This window comes from Triturus cristatus, chromosome 12 (assembly GCF_964204655.1).
Source record: "Triturus cristatus chromosome 12, aTriCri1.1, whole genome shotgun sequence".
Classification (NCBI taxonomy): domain Eukaryota; kingdom Metazoa; phylum Chordata; class Amphibia; order Caudata; family Salamandridae; genus Triturus; species Triturus cristatus.
Window position 1 is genome coordinate 274,784,574 of NC_140595.1, and position 23,964 is coordinate 274,808,537.

The window sequence follows — 23,964 nt, forward strand, 5'->3', positions numbered from 1 at the left end:
CAGAGAGGTGGACCCCTATAGAGCATCAGCACCATCCTGAGGAGAAGATCCTCGGCCTCCATGACAAGCCGTGACAGAATCATCGGCCCACGAATTTTTACTCCTCCTGATAGCGCTGACATAGGGGATGGCCACTTTAGAAGGCGTTAGCCCAGGTGCAGGTAGAGCTAGCCGCGTCTCGGCAGGAAACGGCCGCATTACACTCCCGAATAGACCGCCTCCAACGAAATCCCTTCGATACAGGGAGCATAGTTCCCCCTCAATCACCCCAGGTGGTGGTTGAGATACCCACTCACGTCCCCTTGGCCCCTCCAGAAAGGTTTCACGGGGACACGCAGAAAGTACAGGTGTTTATGACCCAGATTATGTTGCATTCCCATTGTAAACCTAAACTGTTTACTACCAATCAATCACGGGTGGCGTTTCTCATCTCTTACCTAACCAGCGGCTCAATGGCCGGTCCCGATCGTCCGAAAAGACGACGCTTTGCTATACGATTGGGACGCCTTTCGGGCTGAGTTCGACGCGCCGACTCCTTTTCCGCGGATCGAGATCTCCTAGACCTCAAACAATGTAGCAACGACTTCATCGGATGCCTCAACAAGTTTCGCAGACTAGTGGCTGAAACGGATTGGCCGGAGTCGAAACAGTCCGCTATCTTCTATCGAGGGTTGACGGATGAATTGAAAGATGTCATCGCCCAAATCGACCCTCAACCCCGTTCTTGTGCTGCGATGGTGGAGCTGGCTTCTCGGTTAGAGTACCGACTCAGAGAAAGAAGAGGGGACCATAGAAGGAAGGAAAAGACCCCTTCTTCGCAGGAGCAACTACGAGTTCCGGATCATGGAACCACCAAACCCGAACCCATGGAGATTGGAGCTGTGCGGGCGTCGCTGACATTGAGCGAACGTGATTACCGCCGAAAACAGGGGCTCTGTCTTTACTGCGGTAAAAAGGGGCACTATCTCCGAGAATGCCCCGTACGACCTAAGTATGGTCGGCCTCGCGCTGGTCAGGCCGCCGCTGTGGCAAGCGACGGAGAGGCGGGAAACTCACGTGCTTGAAGGATCAGGAGGGGACGCCTTCAAGCTATCACTCCATCCCTTCTATGGAGTCTGACACTGCAAAAGAACCTGACCATTTCTTCCTTACGCTCGAAATAGTCATCAACCATACTACGCAGAAGGTTCGGGCCATGATCGACTCTGAGGCCACTGGCTGCTTTTTGGACAAAGCAGAAGCCCTGAGACTGGGAGTGCAACTCCTACCAAAACAAACCCTCGAACTCGTCTACGCAGTTGACGGGAAGGAGTTGGAATCCGGACCCATAAGGTACGTCACACCCGCCCTCTGGGTGACAATAGGGAGGACTCATGGGGAATGGCTGGCCCTGAACATCATCCAAGCTCCCCGGTGTAAACTCATCTTGGGGTTACCGTGGTTGAGGCAACACGAACCCACCATTGAGTGGTCTACGAACACGATATCCTTTTGTTCTGCTGAGTGCCAACAGCACTGCACAGTTCTCGCTTCTTCTCCGGCCATGCTCCTGGCGTCTCCTCAATACATCGCCACGGCGGAAGAAAAAGATGTGGCTCTTCCTGAGTGGTATTGCTCCTACAAAGACGTATTCGACAAAACAAAAGCCGAGGAACTCCCGCCTCATAGAGACTACGATTGTCGCAACGATACGTGGAACACGGGATGCACGCGCATGTGCGGCGGGAGACGTAGTTGCACGGCCACGGGATTCACGTGCCGCACCACTGGGTAGGGGCCTATGTACTTCGGATTGAACATACTGGGTTTCTTGAATGTGATGTTCTTCGTGGATAACCACACCTTATCCCCTTTGTGGTAAACGGGTTTGGGCCTACGGTGTCTGTCTGCCTGCGCCTTATATCGCTCCTTTGCTGCTCGAAGATTTGCGCGGGCTGTGGTGAGGGTTGAGTGTATCTGTGTGAGCCTGTGCTGCAGATCTGGAAGAGCAAGGCTTTTGCGAGGGAGCAAAAAGGGGGTGAAACGTGGGTGAAACCCTGAAGAGAGGAAGAAGGGTGTGTGTCGTGTGGATGCGTGTGTAGTGCTGTTTTAAGCGGTCTCCGCCACCCACAACCAGTCCACCCATGCTTCGGTTGCCTTGTCCACGTAGCATCGGAGGTACTGCTTTAGGGTCTGGTTGAGGCGCTCGGTTTGCCCATCGGATTGGGGGTGAAAACTCTCGGAGAGGGATGATTGGATACCCAACTCCGTACACCAGACTTTCCAAAAACGGGTGGTGAATTGGGATCTGCGGTCGGACACGATCTCAAGGGGAAGTCCGTGTAGACGCACTATGTTCTGTAGCAGGAGTTTTGCCAATGTACCCGCAGTGGGTACTTGTTTGCAGGCGATGAAATGCCCCATCTTCGTGAGGTAGTCGACGACCACCACTATGGCTGTACAGTTTTGATCTTTCGGCAGACCCACAATGAAATCGACCGATATCTTCTCCCATGGATTCATGGGGGTCGCTAGCAGAAGTAGGAGGCCTTGCTTCTTGCTGTGGTCGGTCTTCATTTGCACACATATGGCACAAGTTTTTACCCAGTGCAGAACGTCCGGTCGAACCGAAGGCCACCAGAACTGCCTCAGAACTTTTTCTAGGGTTTTTGTTCTCCCCATGTGGCCTGCACTTGGAACATCGTGACACCAGCTGAACACGATTTTCCGGAGGCGGAGAGTCGGGACCAACACCCGTGAGCCACACATGGGGGGATGCCCTGATGCAATCGCCATTCCCTGTGACTCTGAAGCCAGGATGTCCAAGCAAATGTTCGTATGCCTTGTTTCACTCGGTGTATGAACGACTCCGTTTCCACTCTACCCACTACCTTGTCGGGAGATATGATGGGTTGTTGTGGATCCGCCGAAGGGAGACAGGATGCGTTCTGACGGGATAAGGCGTCGGCTTTCCTATTCAGTGTTCCTGGCCGAAAGGTAACGAGGAAGTGGTATTCCGCGAAGAAGAGCATCCATCTCCGTTGTTGGGGTGTGAGATGTCGCGCCGAAGGCAGGAACTGGAGGTTGCGATGGTCGGTGTAGACCGTCACCTGATGTTGAGCACCCATCAGCCAGTGTCTCCATTCCAGGAAGGCTTCTGGGATGGCTAGCAACTCCTTTTCGGCGATCGTGTAATTTCTTTCCGCCGGGTTCAGCTTCCTGGATAGGTATGCCACGGGATGGAGTTGCCTGGTCTCGGGATATCGTTGTGACAGGACAGCTCCCACGGCGATATCAGAAGCGTCTGCTTCCACGATAAAAGGAAGTTCAGGATTGGCGTGTATCAAGACGGGGCAGAGGTAAAGGCCGTTTTGAGCTGTTCGAACACCCTATGCGCCTCCGGGGGCCAGGAAAACGGCACTCCCTTACGTGTCAGTCAGGTTAGCGGGGCTACAAGTTGCGAGAAATGGTGGATAAAGCGCCTGTAGAAGTTCGAGAAGCCCAGGAAGCTTTGTACTTCTTTGACGGTTTGTGGCGGCGGCCAGTTGGTAATGGCTTGTACCTTGCGGTCTGTCATGATCTGTCCAGCGGGAGTTAGCATGACGCCCAGGAACTCCACTGTCGTCACATGAAACTCGCACTTGGTGAGCTTACAGTACAAGTGATGTTCTCTTAGGGCTTGTAAAACCTGCCTTACGTGGATGACGTGTTCTTCCGGGTTGGCTGAAAAGATTAGGATGTCATCAATGTATACGACAACGAACTTATCCATGAAGTCTCTCAGCACCTAGTTAAGGAAGAATTGGAACGCAGCCGGGGCGTTGCAGAGCCCGAAGGGCATCACCAAATATTCGAACAGCCCGTACCGCGTCTTGAAGGCCGTCTTCCATTCGTCCCCCTCTCTCATCCTAACCAAATGGTATGCCCCACGGAGATCCAGTTTGGTGTACAGTGCTGCTCCCCGCACCTGATCTAGCAGCACCGGGATCAATGGCAATGGATATTGGTTTTTTATCGTCACGGAATTGAGAGCGCGATAGTCAATGCAGCAGCGTAATTCGCCATTGGCCTTTGGGATGAAAAAGAGCGGGGACGCTGCGGGTGATCGGGAGGGACGTATGAATCCCAATGCGAGGTATGTGTCCAGGTACTCACGAAGATGGCAGGTTTCAGGACCCGTGAGTGCGTAGATTCTACAACACGGGATGATGGCATGAGGTTCAGCGTGCTCAACCTGTGCTTGTGTCTTTTCAGGTCCCTTTCCCTGCTGTTCCTCCCTTTCCTTCCCTCAATCACCTGTCCTCCGAGTCCGTGTGTGTAATACGTATTCCGGGCTGGGGACAGATGAGAGGCGGACCCCTATAGAGCATCAGCGCCATCCTGAGGAGAAGATCCTCGGCCTCCGTGACAAGCCGTGACAGGAACAGGATCATTATGTAACTGGCAGAGCATATCCATCCCTCTATGCATTCCTTTTCCTCAATATCTGAGAGTCTGTTTCAGACAGATTTGCTGTGATTCCTTCTGTCAGATCTAGTGTGATGCCATTCTACTAAAGATTTAATATTACTTAATGTTATTATACCTATTCATAGTGGGAAACAGCGTTTACAACGCTGTCATTATTTATTTATTTATTTCTGACATTTATTGAGCGCGAGCGAATACCCGTAGGCGTCTCGGCGCTAGACTATACAGCTATCTTTCCCCAAGATATTGATAACTTCGGAAGATCATGGGCAGTGTCACTGGTTAAACAGCCAGGTTTTTAGTTTCTTCTGAAACTGCAAAAGTGAGGGGCTGGTTCTGATATGTTGTGGCAAAGTATTCCATATCTTAGGAGCCGCAGCTGAAAATCGGCGGTCACCCCAGGAGACTGTTTTGGAACGTGGAACCACTAATTGGTTGAGAGTTATGGATCGAAGCTGTCTGACCGGTTTATAGGGTATAACTGGTCCTTGAGGGGGCGTGGTCCTTGATCGTGAAGTGCCTTGTAGACTATGCAGAGTGATTTAAACTTGATCCTGTTTTGGATCGTCAACCAGTGGTATGTCCTTATAGTATCAGAAATGGGTGCAAACTTGGGTGTTCTAGACAGCAGACGTGCTGCTGCATTCTGTATTGTCTGCAGTTTTTTTGTTACCCTGGCTTGGGCATTTAGAAAAAGTGCATTGCAGTAGTCTAAGCATGAAAGTACTAAGGAACTGACCAGTGTTTTGGCAGCAGCATCCGGTAGAAAAGGGATGATTTTCCTTATCATTCTAAGTTTATGATGGGCCGTGGCTGCTACTTTGTTCGCGTGTGCCATGAAGTTGAGATGATCATCAAAAGTTACTCCCAAATTCCTGACCTTAGGGGTCGGGCTAGGAGGGGTACCGAAGGCTGGTGGCCACCAGGATACAGACCAAATCGGGGAGAGGGGTCCAAAGATCACCACCTCCGTTTTATCGGAGTTGAGCTTCAGGCAGTTACCTGCCATCCACTCTCCAATCGCCATCATTCCATTTTGGAAGCGCTCTGCCACCTCCAGCCCGTCACCTTTAATGGCCAACACCAGTTGCGTGTCATCAGCATATGAGGTTAGGCTCATCCCGTATGCTTTGATTACACAAGCAAGGTCCGACACATAGATGTTAAATAGTGTCGGACTAAGGGATGAATGAATGAAACATTATTTATATTGCGCAGCTATGCCCAATGGGCGTCAAGGCGCCTAATCCAAATAAAGACTGTGAGCGAAAAGAAACAGAGCCTACTGGTAAGCATTGATAAAGAGCCAGGTTTTCAATGACTTCCTAAAGAGGTCAAGGGAGGGCAGTGTTTTGATTTCCAGGGGGAGTGAATTCCACATCAGAGGAGCCAGTATGGAAAAAGCTTTGCTCCCCCATCTAGCCTTCTTGGCTCTGGGAATTACCAGTTGATTAAGCTCACTGGATCGAAGACATCTACTCGGAACGTATCTAGAGAGAAGTGATCCAAGGGCATCAGCCGGGCCTGCAGTTAAAGCCTTATATGTAAGGCAGAGGAGTTTAAAAGTGATCCTTGAGGAGATGGGGAGCCAGTGGAGGTTCTTCCTTGCTAAGATCATCGAGGCCAGCCAGGGCAAAGCGAGAGCAAACCGCGCTGCCGCGTTTTGTATGACCTGCAAACGCTGAAGCAGGCCCTTGTTGGCCCCGGCGTACACTGAGTTGCAGTAATCAAGCCTTGAGCCAACAAGGGCGATCACCACCTGTTTCCGTGCCTGAGGGGACAAGTAGTGTACGATTCTTTTCAAGGTCTTGATGACTCCCCAACAGGTAGCCACCGTTCTGTTGACCTGAAGCTCCATGGAGAGCTGGGTGTCGAAGATGACGCCTAGGTTCCTGGCAGATTGTGTTGGTGTTGGGCAGCTACCTAAAGAAGGAGGCCACCAATCATCTGACCATATGCCCTGGTCCTTGCCAAAGACCAGGACCTCTGTCTTGTCCCCGTTCAACTTTAGGGAGTTGGCAATCATTCACTCTGCAACAAGTTGCATGCAGGCCCTAAAGTTAGAAGCGGTTTCACCCACAGAGTGAGTCAGGGATACCATAATCTGCGTGTCGTCGGCATACGACACTACCTCCATCCCCTGAGATCTTACTAGTCTTGCAAGTGGGGCCACGTAGATGTTAAACAGGGTCGGACTCAATGCCGACCCCCGTGGCACCCCACATTGCAAAGACTTAGCGGGGGAGAGGTATTCACCTAGCCTTGAGGAACCCCACACGGAAGTGACAGCTTGGCCGATTGGTATGGCCCCAGTGTGACCACCTGCGTTCTATCGGCCAGGAAGGAGGAGAGCAAGTCTCTCGCAATGTGGTGAATGCCCATCCTTGCGACACGGTCCAGCAAGATCTTGTGGTCGACCGTGTCGAAAGCTGCCGAGAGATCTAACCATACAAGTAATGCTGTCCCTCCCTGGTCACGGATAATTCTGATGTCGTCTGCTGCTTTGATAAGGGCGGTTTCCGTACCGTGATACTTACGGAAGCCAAACTGTGTGTCGTCCAATAGATGATGTTTCTCTATATACTCTGATAGCTGCTGGTTCATGGCTTTTTCCGCCACTTTAGCTAGGAAAGGGAGGCTTGCTATGGGCCTATAATTCTTTAGTTCCTCCTTATCTAAACTGGGTTTCTTCAGCAGGGGTTTAACCAGTGTGTTTTTTAAGGAATCTGGATATGTCCCTGAACTCAGTATTGTGTTGCATACATGAGTGATGACCGGAACAGTAGTGTCCATCACCATGGAAAGAACTGAGGAAGGGCAAGGGTCCAGAGCCGATCCCGTTTTAATAGACGTGATAATGATTTTTGTTTGATCAGTAGTAAGAGCCTTAAAACTGGACAAGGTGTTTCCTGAGGAAATGTGAGAGGGAGGGGCTCTGGTGATGTTAATTTTTGAAGTAAAAGCTTGGTATATGTCATTGACCTTGGAGAAAAAGAACTGAGACAACGCGTCGCAGAATGATTGTGACGGGGACGGATTTAGATCTGGTGCATTACCAGATAAGGTTTTAGTGATGTCATATAGTTGCCTACTAGAGTTTTTAGCATTTTCAATTTGTTCCGAAGAAAATGTATTTTTGGCTGCAATAATCATAGTTTTGTAAGTGGCCAATGATTCTTTATATTTGATCTTGCTTTCGGTGTCATAGGTTCTACGCCAGTGCCTTTCCCTATTCCTACTTAATTGTTTTTGGGTTCTTAATTCCTCTGTGTACCACGGAGCGGTCGGTGTGCTTCTATTCCTGGAATGGAGTTTAGTGGGTACTAGGTGACTCGTGGCATCACCTAGCCATTCATGGAATTGACGAGTGGCGGTATTGGGTTCATTGGATAGGTCTGGGCAAGTTTTGTCCAGAAGTATTTTTAGTTCAGTATGGTTTATATTCTTCCATACTTTGAAAGAGCCTGGCTTAGTAGATGTGACCTTCTTCCTCAATGATTCCTTGATTGTCAGGCCGCTAAATATAGCAAAGTGATCCGTCCATGGCATGGGTAGGATGTTTAATATGTGCAGGCCCTCTACGTTAGAAAAAATACCGTCCAGCGTATGTCCTGCCTGGTGGGTGGGAGAGGTAACCAGTTGTCTAAGGCCCATTATTTCTAGGTCTGATGTAAGGGCGGCGGTGTCCCTATCATTTTCTTGTTCTAGGTAGAAATTCATGTCACCCATAATTGTCGTAGACTCTTCGGTGGCTATCGATTCAGTTATCGTGCTTAAGTTGGTCAAAAAGGCTGCTCTTGTCCCAGGGGGACGGTATAGGAGAACTCCCTTAAAGTTAAAAAGGGCTGTGAACTTTATGTTAAAGTGCATGGCTTCACATGATGTAACAGGAATAGATGATGTTCGGACCTCGAACCGGTCTCTTGCTATAATGGCCAGACCCCCTCCCTTTTTTCTAGCCCTGTCCTGTTGGTAGGCTTTGTAGCCGGGAGGGACTGCAATTACTAGATCAGGGGCTGATGCATCATCAGTCCATGTTTCAGTGATATAAAGGGCATCTAAGTTGTTATCAGTGATAAGGTCCGCTATTTCTTGGCTGTGTTTGCCCAGTGACCGCGCATTGATGAGGGCCATAAGTAGGATGACCACCTCGTTGGTGTCGCTTTGCAGTTTAGGGGGAGTCTTCAAGTTGTTAATAGAAATCGTACTATTACAGTGGGGGCAAATCAAGTTGGCAACCATAGGTATTTGTGATAGGTCATGTTTAGTGCATCGAAAGGAAGGGGTTGGTTGAAGCTCCATCAGGGCCACGCGAGAGTAGGCTGACTTGTGATATGAGGGAGCCGGAGCCGGAGCAGGGTTCTTGGCCCCGGGCGCGGGTCAGGCGCGGACGGGTGCAGACGGGCTTGCCTTTGGCGCGCCCGCTGTGCCCGCCCGCTGCGCGGACGGATGTTCATGCCCTTATATCCGGTGTGAGGATGGTGGGAGGTGGCCAGCAGCTGCAGCGCTACCCCTCCCTCACCCATATGGCCTAACCCAAATTATATCGCGCTACTATTACAACGGGGTCGTTACAACGACCGCGTTGTTAGTACGCGATGCATTTACATCACAAGTCATTACAACGACTTGCACTAGGGGGCGCTGAGGTATTGGAAATTAATTCCAACACCTTCCCTAATGTTGCGCAAACTGGAGTAGGAATAGTAATTAATACTATTCCTAGTCCAGCGCGCCCCTTAGTGCAAGTCGTTGTAATGACTTGTGATGTAAATGCATCGCGTAGTAACAACGCGGTCGCTGTAACAACTGCGTTGTAAAAGCACGCGATGTAATGAGCCATATTCCTGTAAACTGGATGGCCCAGTCTGGAGCTCCCATTGAAGGCCATAATACATTGTGAGAATTGTAGTTTTAGTTATTTTCATTTGTGCTATTTTTGTACTTGATTACGATGGTTTTACTCATGATAAATTTATGTTTACAATCCTTACACTTTCCAAGAATAAAGCTAAACAAAACAATTAGTAGTAGTTGAAAGTGTACCAGTGTGGGTGTGCATGTGTAGCGGTTATTAGAGAAGTGACAAGCCCAGGATTTAGCTAGCAAGCAGTACCTTTTCTTGAACTGCTGACACCTTGTCTGTCATGACTCTTGAGAAAAGATCATGTCACATTCTACGCTGTTTGAAGGCAACTTCTAAGGGCATTATACAGAACAAAGTGGGTAATTCCTGATATTTCGTTTATTTCATGGGCATCAACGCTTTATCCTAGTCGCGATAAAGTGTGACTTAAGTGTCACACATTCGACATTAAAATGTCACACATAAGCACACTGAAAACATGGAAGTGTCACACACATAGGCAAAAGACCTGTCAGTTATGCTTGTTATTATGCCGAAATTTAATGAACGGCACGATCTTTATTGCATCTGGTAATAACCGGGTGAAATAAACATTGCATCACTTTTAATCGTGATCCCTGCAATCCCAAGGGATCACAATTCAACGGGACTCATGTAATCAGGCCCTTAGCCTTCTTCTCCCCGAACATAAAAGCAGAATCTTATTGCTTCTCAGTTTTTAGAGCTGTATGGTGCTACATTTTCACATAATGTGCTAAGACAGTTTCCTTCGGCAGTAAATAGAAAACAAATAGTGGCTCTCAAATTCAATTGTTCCCCCATTCGAGAGCTATCCAATGATCAGAAGAGTCAGTGGAGCAAAATTAAATGGAGTTTTAGCTTTCCCTGCACACTAGAGCTGATAACATGTATACATGATCATATTTTAGCTACACAACGTTCGACTTTGCAGAATTATAATGGCAATTCTTTCTCGTCTTCTAGCGACCCTCGGCACATGATGGGTACACCCTTTTTATCGCTAATGACAGAGGCCATTTGCTGTGTGAATCAATGAAGTCAAAGGTGAGTTCTGTCTAGTGGCGGCTGTTGGCCATTAAAAGTGGTGAGGCGTAATCCTTGGCTTGAATTCCAGTGACAGAGACAGACTCACTTGCTTGGAGGGTTCGCTCACACTTGCTTGCATTCATTCTTTCACCTATTCTCGCTCGGTCTTAGTCACTTACTCTCATTCACACTTGCAGTCACTTTTACTTACTCTAACCGAGTTTCACTGACTCATGCAGTCTCACTCATTGTCACTCTGACCCACACAGTCTCGGTTACTCTAATTCAATCCCACTCAATCTAAATCATTCTGATTGACTCAATATCACTCCGATTCACTTAGTCTCACTCTGTTTCACTCTCTCTCACTCTGACTCTCTCGTTCCCGCTCAGTCTTACTCCTCACCTAGTTTCCACAAATCTCCCCATGATTTACCCGTTCTCCCTGATTCACTCAGCCCCACTTATTCCGGTTCACTCCATTTTACTGTGACTCACTCATACTCAATCAGCCCACACTTTCTCACCGAGTCAAACTCAGTCTGACTCATTCTGGCTCACACAATGTCACTCTGAGTCACTGAGACTCAGCAAGTTTCACTCTTTCTTTCTCTGACACACTCATTTCTTCTCAGTCTTACTCATTCTCACCTGGTTTTCCTGAGTCTCCCCATAACTCACTCGTCCTCCCTGAGTCACTCAGTTCTATTCATTCTGATTACTATCACTTTGACCCACTCATACTCAATCAGTCTCACTCATTCACACTCAGTCTCCCTCATTCTGAGTCACTCAGTCTCACTGTGACTCAGTCTTATTCATTCACAGTCAGCCTTAGTCATTCTCACTCAATCTCACTCATTCTCAATTATTCGCTTAGTCATACTCACTCAGACTCACTCTCACACTCATTCTGACTTAAACTCACTCAGATACAATAATTGTCACTCACTCTGAGTCATTCAGTCTCACTCTCACACTGACTCACTCTGTCTCACCCATTCTCTGACTCACTAAGACGTGACTCAGTCTTACACATTGAAACATTCAGTTACACTCCCTATCATTCTTCCTTACTCATTCATTCATTCTCACTTATACTCAATCATCATCACTCTTTGTCCACACCGACTCTGTCCTTTACTGACACAGACATACTCCCTTATAGGCACGCTCACTCACGGACACACACTCTCATACATACATACACAGTATTTAAACGCATCTTTTACTTACCGTGCTGTCTGTGAAGGTCCCGTTTGCTGCTGCATCTTTCATCTTCGGACACTTGAAAGTGAAACCTCAAACCAGTGCAATCACAGATTCGAGTTTTCAGTCTCTCTTCATTCACCCCACCCTTTCCCAACTCTGTGATGAGTTGGCAATGGGTGGTGTGACTGGCCGATTGACATGCAGTGACAGGCACTGCAGGGTTTAAGCCTGAAACGCCTATGTCTAACCTTATCTGTGACACTGTACCACCTAACAGATTGTGAGGCTCTGAGGCATTCCGTGGGCCTGAGACCAGCCCTGGATAATCTCTGCTGTCTGGTGCAGGCACCTTTCTGCACCTGCATGAGACATCTAACATTCTCTATTGCAGAGCTGACTTAGGCTGCTGCTAGACAGCATTTTCTTTTTATACCAAGAGTGGATAAAATATTATTATTCAATCTTGGTATATTAAAGGGGGAATAGCCCTGGAGTCATAATGGGAACACGTCTACTGGTTCTGTCCCAGTTTCCTCTAGAAAGTATTTCTTAATAATTGCAGTAGCTTGTCATTTACGTGTTCTGACAGGAAATTCTTAACTCTATAAAATATTTAGATAGCTTCTTACTATCGAATATTATTACTGATTCTGGTTCCCAAGTCACAGATGGTTGTATAGTGTTAAGTATAGATCCACACGATATACCATGTATTCAAGCTCTTTATTCATTGACTCAAACCCGGGCATCAGCAACACAACTCTCCTCTTCAACCATCTTCCCAGTTCTGCCAACCACCCTATGTACCCACATTCTAACGCCCCGCCTAGAGAACATTCTAAACATAACATACCATCCCTATGGCAACCGCCTGATCCCCATGGCCATAAACAAAATACATCTTCTCCCTTTAACTTTGAAAACTCTATTAGTTACATAAAATAGGCAAAGCTTAATAATGCAAGTAAATAGAATGCTAAGAACTAGGCAGGAACAGTATCTGCAATTCATAATACTCTAGTTCCCGTAGTAGACACTTGCTACGAAATCATCAAAGCGTCTAGATTTCACAATAGTTCTCCCTGACCTAGACATTCTAGGTTCTGTAATATAGATTTCCTCTCTTAGAGTTTACCCAGGATTTGTTACACTGGTTTCTTGACTACTCCTGGGTGTCATTCCGAAATTCTCGCCACTCGGGATTTCCTTGGATACTGTAGCATGAATGTCCCCTCTTGGGCCCATATCATCGGCCCAATCATAACTTCTTGCCTTAGACTCGAGATCCTTCCTCCTTCCGTATCCGCTGTGACTACCCTCACATTTACATAAAGACAATCGTTAGTGTGCTAGACCTTGCCATCACTCAACTATGCTGAGTTGCACAACATTTTCACCACCTGTAACGAATCTGAAAACCTACTTTCCCCCTTCCTGACCAGTCTACCTTTTTCACTTTCACTCACTCTCCAACCTTAAGATGTACTTTTTTTTACACCATGGTAAGGAATAATACCTAGGTTTATAATTCACTTGGTTTATCTTCATCCATTCCCTTACCACCGTGGGTGACCAATCCTCCTTTTCTGTCCTACGTAACCAGCCCATGTTGTTTTTGGTACGTGGGTCCTCCCCCTCATCAATTCAAATGGATTATATGCACTAACTAGGGTCACAGTGAGTGACTATGGGCTCCAACTGTTTTAACCAATTCCTCTTCCCAATTCATGTTATTGCTGTGAGCCTATTAAAGGACGCCTTTAATTACTCTATTGAGACGTTCCGCACTGCCATTTCCTTCAGAATGATAAAGAACAGTAGTTTTGTGCTCTGTACCAGTTGTCACCATTAGTCTCTTAAACATATCGGAAACTAATTGTCCTCCATTGTCACTCAGAAGGATTTTGGGCAATTCTTCCCTACAAAAAATGTCTTCCAGATATTTTGACACCTCCCCCACATCTGCTTTCTCTACTATTTTGATTTCAAGCCATTTAGAAAAGTGGTCTATAGCTACCAAAATTAGTTTATAGTCACCATACCAATCCTGAACCGGACCAAAAATATCCACACCTATCCTCTCCCATGGTGTGCAAGGAACCTCTGCAGGATGTAAGGGTGGCTTAAATGTAACCCTGACCTTATCTGACTTAATACATATTACACACTCTCTCATGACCCTTTCAATTTCTTTATCAGCAGCTGGCCACTACTAAGATTGTTTTCCTCTCGCTTTCGTTTTTACAATCCCCAAGTGGCCCTCATGACACAGTTGATGACTTGGAATCAAAAATGTTCTGGGTGGAAATAGTCTTCCCCTTCTCAAAAGGAATCCTTCCTCAACCGACAACTTATTTTTAACTACCCAAAATACAATTCATTCCTTTTCCAAAACTTTCTTATCTGGCCACCCTTCCTTCACATATTCCATGATCTTGGTAAGTGCTGAATCTTGTTCTTGGAATGCCACCCATGTTTTGGCATCAATGCTCGTTAGATCCTCAGGTAACACTAACACCAATAAATATTCATACCATTTATTACTAGTATTCTCTATTACAGTTAATGTCATTCTAATTAGATAGAAAGTCTGCAATTATGTTCTGAATGCCTGGAATATAACGGACTTCAAACACACAGTCCAACTATTGCATAGACAGCCCGATAATCCTTGGTGAAACATTGTTAAGACCGTGTGAAGTAAGAACCTTAGTCAAAGGTTTATGGTCACTCCTTACCACAACTTTTATTTGTTCCCCAAATGAACTGCTGAAATGTTTAAGACCCAACACACATCCTAAGGTTTCCCTTTTAATTACAGAGTATTTCTCCTCTGTGAGAGTCAAAGCTCGTGAAGTCACTGGTACATCATGTTCCGTACCGTCTCCTTGTACCTAGGATAATACTGCACCAAGTCCCTTGCCGCTGCCATCAGTGGAAATAATGCTACTGAATTAGGATCAAATCCTTGTAATACTGGAGCCTTACAAATCTTTTTTGATGCTGTTGAAAGCTTTTTCCCACTCTTCTTCCCACAGGAACTTACAAACCTTTTTTTTTTAGTAACTGCCTGATCAGGTGTACCTTTTCAGAAAAATTGTCTTTGCCCATTATCAAAATGTCATCTTTAAAGAATATGACTTTTCCTCTATTTCGAAATAGCTGGTACCTTAACCTCTGAAACATGGCAGAGGTAGAGGCCAGTCCAAAAGGTACTATCTTAATTTGGAAGCATCCAATGGGTGTAATATTAAACCCAGTTAGATGCTTGTTTTCTTCATGTAATTGTACCTGATGGTACACGGAGGTAAGAACTATAGTGGAGAACCACTCCATACCTCTGGTTACAGACAGCAGCTCATAAATGCTTGGTAAAGAGAAAATATCCACAAATATGTTTTTATTTAATTCCCTTAAATCCACACACAAATGAACACCTCCATTAGCCTTCCATGCTACCACCAAGGGGCTACCTAATTAGATGATTCAACCTGTTCAATTATGCCAGATTCCACCGATTTGTTTAACTCTTGGGTTACCTCCTCCCTGACACTAAACAGAATGTTTTTCACTTCATGAATACATGGACTTGTAACTTTTTACCACTATCCTGTGGATAAAACCTTTTAATTCTACCACTTTCCCATAGAATACAGTGCAAAATTCCTTCTCTAATGTGTGCACATCTTGTTTGACATCCTGAACCACCAACACAGGATCCGCACTATATGGAACCAATGGTATCCCCAACTCTCCGTTGTTCCACCATCCCAGAACAGATGGACCATGTTCTGCAACATACATTTTACAATCTGTCTCCATGCCTTTGAACTCAAACAGCAGTTTATGGAGCCAAATAGATTTATATTTTCTCCTGTGAAGCTTTGGTGATTAATATCTGATTCTAGTAAAGTACAGCTGTAGGACAGTAGGATCTGCTTCACATGGGTACCCCCACTTTTTGCTGGTGTTTCACTGTTTTTCCACCTTAGTCTGGCTGTGGCCCTGCTAATCAGGACCCCAGCCTAGCTGCTTCCTCTCTAAAATGGTTTCCTTGTACATCAGGTACATCTCTAATTGGATTCTGGAGTGCCTTATAAGTCCCTAGTATATGATATACTATATACCCAGGGCATAGGAACCTCAGAGGCCTACCAGGGGCTACAGCATGTATTATGCCACCCCTGGGAAGCACTCCAAAATGACAGCACAGGTCTGCTACTGCAGCCTGGCTAAGGTGGTGCATGCACCCCTTACTGTGGTATAGGCTACCTATATCACTACCATTGCACACACATATAAAAGCTATAAGTCACTCCTATGGCAGGCCTTAACCATCCTGAAGGCAGAGTGCTTTGTTTTTATGTGAGAGGGTGTCCCTGCATGAGCAGAGCCCCTCTGCAGCATTCAGAGTACCTCCTCTGATGCCGTTTGTGGTGCAGCCTGACCATATTCTCTTAAGTGCATTATAACCTCACAATAAATGCTAACTTTGGACTGGCTGCATGGAAACATGTCATGTTTGGTGTCAAACACTTTGGAATACTACCCCCGCCAGTTCTGGCGGCGGGGTTAGCATTCCACCCTTCTAGAGGGAGAGGCATGTTCACACTGGTCTACCCGGTAAAGACTTTCTAGAGCCCTGGCATCCCAAAATGGATGCTCTGGCCTCCTGCTGCTGACCGAAACTCCGGCAGGGGAGGCCTGGACAATAGGTTTCCTGTCCCAGGGAGGTGTAACCACCTCCCCAGACAGGCCGATGTGTATTGGGGCTGGGCGGGAGCACTCTCTGGTGTCCCTGTGCATAGTCCAGTTCAAACCGTTTGCAGGGGCTACCTGCCCCTGCTCTGGTGTGAAACTGGACAAAGGAAATGGGTGTAACCACCCCTCTTTCCAAACCCTCCCATAGGTGGGTCCCCAGAGTATGTCCAACCCCCTATCTTAGTATAAGTATAGGAACCCAGTCCTTGAGACTTTAGAATACCCTGGACGAAACTCTGCAACATATATCCTGGACCTTTGACTTACTATTTCAACTAGAAGACAGAAGACATCTCCCTTGGGGTCAAGGAGTAACTCCCCTGCTTGGCAGGCATGAAAGAAGCAACTGTCCGGTCTGCAACTCTGAAGCTCCCGCCGGTCGCCAAAGTCTTTGCATCACCAGAGGTGGATTTCCAGACTTCCTGGAGGCTACCCTGAGTCCACAGCAAAACTGAGGCCCGTGGGTATCGTGGGTAACGTGGAACCGTGACCCCTGGACACCATAAACATTTGTCGGTACATCATCTTCCTGGTCTTCTTCGAAGTTGTGCGCTTTGGGCTCCAAGTAGCCCCAGCCTTGGGCACCTACTGCATTGAAGATCTCTGGCCTCCACTCCACGAGTGATCCGTGGGCCAGTTTCCAGTGCGACTGCTCGAGGCTCCTTCACGATCGCTAGCCCGTTGGCTAGTGGGTCCCCACGAAGGCAACTCCTTTTCTGATTGGGCTTTCCTGGTTGCTCCAGACGTGCCCTGACTTGCCCTTGCTGGGTGAGTCCCCCAGACCTTGCTGGTCTGCACCAACGTCTTTCTTCTATTTCCACTTGACTTGCTGTTGCCAAGGCTTGTTGGGTCCATTCTGGTCGCCGACACTGTAGCACTCGACAAACTTTATGGGACAGCTCGAATCCAGCTCCTGGTTGTCGTCGATGCCTCCTGGACCTCGTGGCTGAAGAGTCAAGACACCCATCAACTCACCTGAAGCACCCGACATCTGTGGGTATTAGACTATCGTGCCCCTGGTCACTGGTAAGTGACCCAGACTCTGTCCCCTCTGCTTTCAGATTCCTTCCATCATCGATCCAGGCTTGGATCTCTTCGGACACTTCTACTCTTCACGGCGGCAGCACTTCTTTGCCAGCTTCCATTGAAAACAACGCCGCAACCCGACACCAAAAGACACCTATGCATCTGGCTTCCCTGGGTGAGGTAACTCGAGTACTCCAGTGCTCCCGCGGGTGTTGGCCCTAGACACCTCTAAGTCCAAAAGAGTTTGCTTGTAGTCATCCTCTAAGTGTCCTTAACTTGTAATTTTCCAACCGCGACTTTCCCTATAGAAGTTAACGGCGATTCGTGCCTGTGTTCTAACACTGCACGCGTCCCCCGTGGGTCCCCTACGTCACTACCTTAGGTGGTTCCTTGGGGCCCAAGTGCTTCTAAAGGCTCTAGGCCTTGTGTCTAGTTCAGTCGTGGTTCTTATTCCACTTTATTGGAATATGGTTTGGTACGCCCCTAGGGCCCAAACGTGTATTTGTGCTTTTACTGTTGAATGCTGACTTGTAACTTAAGTACTTCGAACTCCAGCCTCATAAAGAGACTAGAGGGGTGTGTTTTATCTTAAATACATATATTTTGAATATATACCTGGTGTGGTTGTCCTTTCATTTGGTCATTCAAGAGATTATCGACTGGTAAAACAAGCTAGTTTACATTCCTTCAAGACTTAGCCTGAAGGCTGCTCTCCATAGCTACCACTAGGATAGCTTTCAATAAAGGTTGTCTTTAACCTATCACCATAAGGGGTTGTTTGGACTGGTACAAGGTGCCCACTTTAATTAGTGGACAGCATATACCAGGCCAACTTCTCACAACGGCCAATTTTAGGTATAAACAGTTCTGCCCATACTTCTTTAATAATTATGGTATATGGTGCCACGATTTAGCTACCAATTCTACGTGTGTTTCTCCTGCTACTATATCGCAAATAGGGTTCTTCCTAATATGGCAATTAATTTCCATCACCTTGTCCTGTATGCATAATACTTGGGGACCCCCTTTCTCCAAATCAGAAGGATCACTTTGAACATACTCCTCCACTTCATACTTGATTATCTTAGATTTATGACACTCCCTTGCATAGTGCCCCATAATCCCACATTTTTAGCATTTCTGACCCAGGGCTAGACACCTCTTGTTGTGTGTCAAGTGGGTGGAACTGCTACAGTGGTAACATTTACCCTTAAGATCCCCCATTCTTGAACTAGGATTTTGTTTCTGTTTCTGTTTGGCCACACCATCCTCCACCTTCTTATTGTATTGCCATCTTGTTCAGGTTTTTGACAGGTTTCTGCCATACACTTTTCACCATGTTCCCCCATCCTCTTCTATGTTTGTTGTTACTACAGCTTTAGCACACCTAGATATTATTTCTGTCTTGCTGATAATGGAGACAACGTTTTGTAGACAGGATTCCCCATGAACCCATAGTCTATCCTGCAAAGATGGGTTATTGCAGTGCCTTATAACTTGGTCCCTGACAACTCATCCTCCAACTCCGCAAATCTGTAAGCCAGAGCCAATTTCCCTAATGCTGCAACACAATCTTACATGTTTTTGTTGTCACCTTGCTTCCTATGATAAAAATTGTAGCGATCAATCGCCTTGCACACAATAGGTGTAAAATATGTACCAAGATCAGCTAAGGCATGCGTAAATACATCTCCATCTCCTTAACAGGGTTTCTTCTCCATATTATTATATGTTTTCAAACCACCTGGACCTATTCAATGTAATAATATACATTTTTCCTTTGAGGAGACAGATCTTCATTATCAAATGTGGAAATATAATTCACAAAATACTCTTTCCACTACTCCCATTTCAAAGTAAATTGTCCCCCTGTTTTCATAAATGGCTGGGACAAAGTTAGATTCATATTAGCCATTGTATCTAAATAAGCATAAGCATAAGCATCTGATAGAAATTTGAAATCCACTCCTATATATTTAGTAGTTACTAAACTCAGTTACTTCAGTCAAAATTATTGATGTGCGTGTCCCAGTAAAGAAACCACTGGTAAGCTTAACAAAAGTACTAGTGTGCGTTGATATACAGCCTCTCTCAAGTTACTTTAATGCACTTCACCTATACCGTCTTCAAACACAGGCATCTCCAAGATACTGCAGAGCACTTCTCCCTATCGCTTTTAACAAAAGTGTTTGAGAATCTTGGTGTGTGTGTCACCATCTAGTGAGGAACTAATGACACACATTAACCACGAGGTGAGCATATCACCGAACCAATGACACAAATCAATTATCAGGTGTGCGTATCACCGATCCCACCGTTGCTGGTACATGAACCAACCTTGTGAAACACATTGAATACTTGGTGTGTGTGCCACTGTTCACTGTAATCTCTGGCAAGCGTTGACAACTCGAGAAACAAGGCTCGTGTGGATAAACGCCTGTATAAAGTGCAGTGACACGCAAACGAGTAAGGTGAGCCTATCAAACGTGAGGCAAGTGTGATTGCCCAATTAAAAATGGCCGCCCTCCCGCATGCTCCTGTACACGAGTCCCTCTTCCTTGCCAGAGACCTGCAATGCCACAGATATGCGTCACACACAGCGCACGTGCAACACAGAAGGAGTAGAGTCCTCACGAGATGCCGGACCACTGTTGTGCATGGCACAAACTGCTACCAGCAGAGCACTTCTAACAGTAACATCTCAAATTTAATGAGATCCTCCAAAGCACAAAGTATATAATGAAAGTGTGCCAATGCCAATGGTAGCTGTGCAGCGCGGAAAGAATAAACATAGTCGTACAGTTCCCTGAATTGGCCGCTGGACAAACCATGCTCCAATTTGTAGGGTTTGAGCTACTCGTTGCCACTTTGTTAAGTATAGAGACACACAATATGCAGGATTCTAGCTCTTTATTCATTGACTCAATCCCGGGCATCAGCAACACAACTCTCCTCTTCAACCGTCTTCCCCGTTCTGCCAACCACCCTAGATACCCACATTCCAATGCCTTGCCTAGAGAACATTCTAAACATAATACACGATCCCCATGGCAAGCTCCCGATCCTCAATGCCATAAACACAACATATAGCGATCTGTCGATTATCAGACCTTGTGACTTAACTCATTGCCTTCCCAAAACACAAATCAAGTGAAACATCAGACACTCAAACATGTCTTGCTAATGTCTATTTTATGTTTTTATTTGGGTTTTAGTAAGATGTAACCTATCACTAGACCCTCAAAGCTCTGCAACCAATTTGTGGATTTTTAGTGAAGAGAACAGATCAACTAGTCTTAATATTAATTTTTAAGCCACACATTCCGGCCATCACAACCTGGGCATTAAATTGGAAACTACACATAGTAAACAGGGTGAAGCTTTGAGTTCTTTTAACTCCTCTGACTCTACCAAATCTTGAACATATAATGCTGTTCTAAATGCAGCACCTCACTTCTGAGATATTTGGTTGCAATAGACTTTATTTGCGAATGTACTCCATCACAGCCAAGACCACATTGTATATAAATCTTAAAGTTTGGGCTAAACTGTTCCCATTGGAGCAGGGTCAAAACTGATTTGGGTATGGCTGGGTCCAAACAGAGGTGGCATGGTGTGCAAAGGAATTATAGATTGGGATGCAGCCAGTGACTGAGATTAATTCAATCATTCCATGCATCACCTTTTGGGTACACAATCAGTGTGCCGCCTTAAGTGGGATGGGCGTTCCTGTGCACTCTGTGCCACTGGAACCAAGCTATAGCTGGCTGATGAACCTTAATCAGGGTGAAACCAGTTCTGGATTGCTTGTGTTCCAGTTCAGGGAGGAATGATTTGCATATGGCTGAGTCCAAACTGAGGTGGCATGGTGTGCAAAGTAACAATGGATTGGGGTGTGGCCTAGAGTAATTACCAGTGGCTGAGATTAATCCAAGCATTCCATCTATTATTGGGATGGGTATGCCCAGGCGTGGGTCTCATGCACATTGTGCCACTTGAACCAAGTTGTACCTGGCTAATGAGTACAAATAAGGGCCAAGCCAGTGCAAGGTTACTTATCTTCAACTTTAGAGAGGACCTAGCCTGTCTGGACTGTTCTCAATGGAGCAGGGTCAAGACGGAAATGCATATGGTTGATTCCAAACTGAAGTGGCATGATGTGCAAAGGAACAATGGATTGGGATACTGCCTGAGTAATTATCAGTGCCTTATATTAATTCAGGAATTCCTTCCATCAACTTTTTGTCTAGTTCAGTGTGTGTCCCTAAGTGGGGCTGATATGCCCAGACGTGGGCCCCGTGCAGACTTTGCTTCTGGAACCGCGCTATACCTGGCTGATGAGAGCCAAACAAGGCAAAACCATTCCTGGATTGCATGTGTTCCATTTTGGTGAGCACCTTGCCTGGCAGTTCGGGCTGGACTATTCTCATTGGAGCAGGGTCAATATTGGTTTGCAGATGGCTGGTTCAAACTGAGTTGGCATGGTGTATAAAGGAACAATGAATTGGGATGCAGCTCCAAGCTATTATCAGTGGCTCAGAATAATTCAAGCATTCCACCCATCACTTTTTTTTGTATATTTGAATGTGTCCCCCTAAGTCCAGATGTAAGTCCCCTACACTCTGTGCTGCTGGAACCAAGATATACCTGGCTGACGATACCCAATCAGGGTGAAACCCATCCTGAGTTGCTTGTGTCCTGTTGAAGGGGAGGACCTGGTATTGCAGTTTGGGCTGGACTGTTACCATTGGAGCAGGGTTAAGATTGATTTGCATAGGGCTGAATCCAAACTGAGGTGGCATGGTGTGTAAATCAACCATAGTTTGGGTTATAGCTCCAAGCAATTACCAGAGGCTAAAATTAATACAAGCATTCCATCCATCACTTTTTTTTGTATATTTCAGTGTGTCACCCTAAGTGGGATGGGTATACTGAGACATGGGTCCTGTTTAGACTCTGCCACTGGAATCAAGCTATACCTAGCTGATGAGCCCTAATCAGGGTGAAACCGGCCCTGGGTTGCTTATGTTTGTTTCAGAGAGAACCTGGCCTGGCAGTTCGGGCTGGACTCTTCCCATTGGAGTAGGGTCAAGACTGATTTGCATAGGGCTGGGTTTAAACTGAGGTAGCATGGTGTGCAAAGGAATGATGGATTGGGTATTTGGCCCAAGTAATTACTATGGCTGAGAATAATTCAAGCATTCCAACCATCACTTCTTTTGTTTCCTTCACTGTGTTGTTTTAAGTGGGACGGATGTGCCAAGATGTGGGTCCCGTGCACACTGTGCCACTGGAAAGAAGCAATACCTGGCTAATGAGCCCTAATCAATGTGACACCAGTCCTGGGTTGCTTGTGATCTGTTTCAGTGAGGACAGGGCCTGGCAGTTCAAGCTGGACAGCTCCCATTGGAACAGTATCAAGACTGATTTACATATGGCTGGGTCCAAATTGAGGTGGCATGGTATGCAAAGGAATGAAGGATTGGGATGCACCCAGAGCAACTACTAGTTACTGAGATTTATTCAAGCATTCTATCATCACTTTTTTGTATACTCCAGAAATACTACAATAATGACTTTACTCTGAATCAATGAACCTCATGTAATAGCATAAGCTACAGCAATGAGGTGTGAGTCATTGGAAGGGTCCCTTGCAACAACGCAAGTTAAGTTACTGCTGCCTACGTTGGTAAAGTGCGGAAAGCAGCATTCCAAGGGCATGCAAATGTATTTTTTTTAACTAAAGCTAGACCTATTGCCTTTGCTAGTGCTTGTTATGCAACATGAAGTCAATAAAATCATCTCCCAGGTATTTCTGTTTCATTAAATATAAATCACACAAAAGAGCTTGAGTGTTGAAGGACCAGTAGTGAGATTTACGCCAGAGACACTAAAGACCTTACCAAAAAGTATCAAAAAAGATATTTGAGAAGTCACCTCACCCACAGCATATCATGGCATGCTTCATCCTTGGTGACCCCCCACACCAGAGCAGGGTGATCCCACTCTGATAGACTCAACCTAAGAGGGAGTTCTTAACTTCTCTTTTTCAGGACAAATGCAGCTGTCCAGATGTAATACTTAAAAATACCTAAGGGTATGTCCAAAAGATTTCCATTTGTTCACAGGCACCCATGGTGTATACCTTAAAAACAAATCTGCGCGGTTCAGTGGTAAGGAATGATGATTCACCTAACTACATATGACTGCCAACATGTTTCGCCCAATTGTACAGGTCTACGGTCTCTTTCAGGGCTTGCGAACTCCCTGTCTAAATAGTGCATACAATCCATGCAAAAATATGAGGCATACAGCACTCATACCGGAATGCTGCAATTCAGCAATGATACCTGCTGGTGAGAATTAAATGCAAAATAATGTATATTAAGACTTTGAGTTAGGTATCTGTTACACCAGTAAGGTCTATTGTTTTCATTGGTAACATGTTTCCAAATACATATATTTCACAGCATACTCAGCCCAATTGTGGGCACTGCAAGTCTCTAAAAAACACAGAAGGCGTGTGTTTCTTGTGTGATAACCTCAACTGTAAGATAAAGACAGTATATTTACATGCAGGTGATAACACTCCAATCATACAT

General features: G+C 46.1%; 1 protein-coding gene across 2 annotated transcripts in view; it reads left to right on the forward strand.

The window, feature by feature from the left end:
• CFAP126 (cilia and flagella associated protein 126) overlaps positions 1-23,964 on the forward strand; it is a 212,830-nt gene that overhangs the window by 40,448 nt on the left and 148,418 nt on the right. Inside the window, exon 3 of one of the 2 annotated variants that reach the window (XM_085640048.1) lies at positions 10,301-10,381. The exons of the other annotated variant lie outside the window; for it this stretch is intronic. Within the exon in view, the coding sequence (XP_085496174.1) occupies positions 10,301-10,381 (81 nt within the window). The remainder of the gene's footprint in view (positions 1-10,300; positions 10,382-23,964) is intronic. 2 annotated transcript variants of the gene reach the window in all.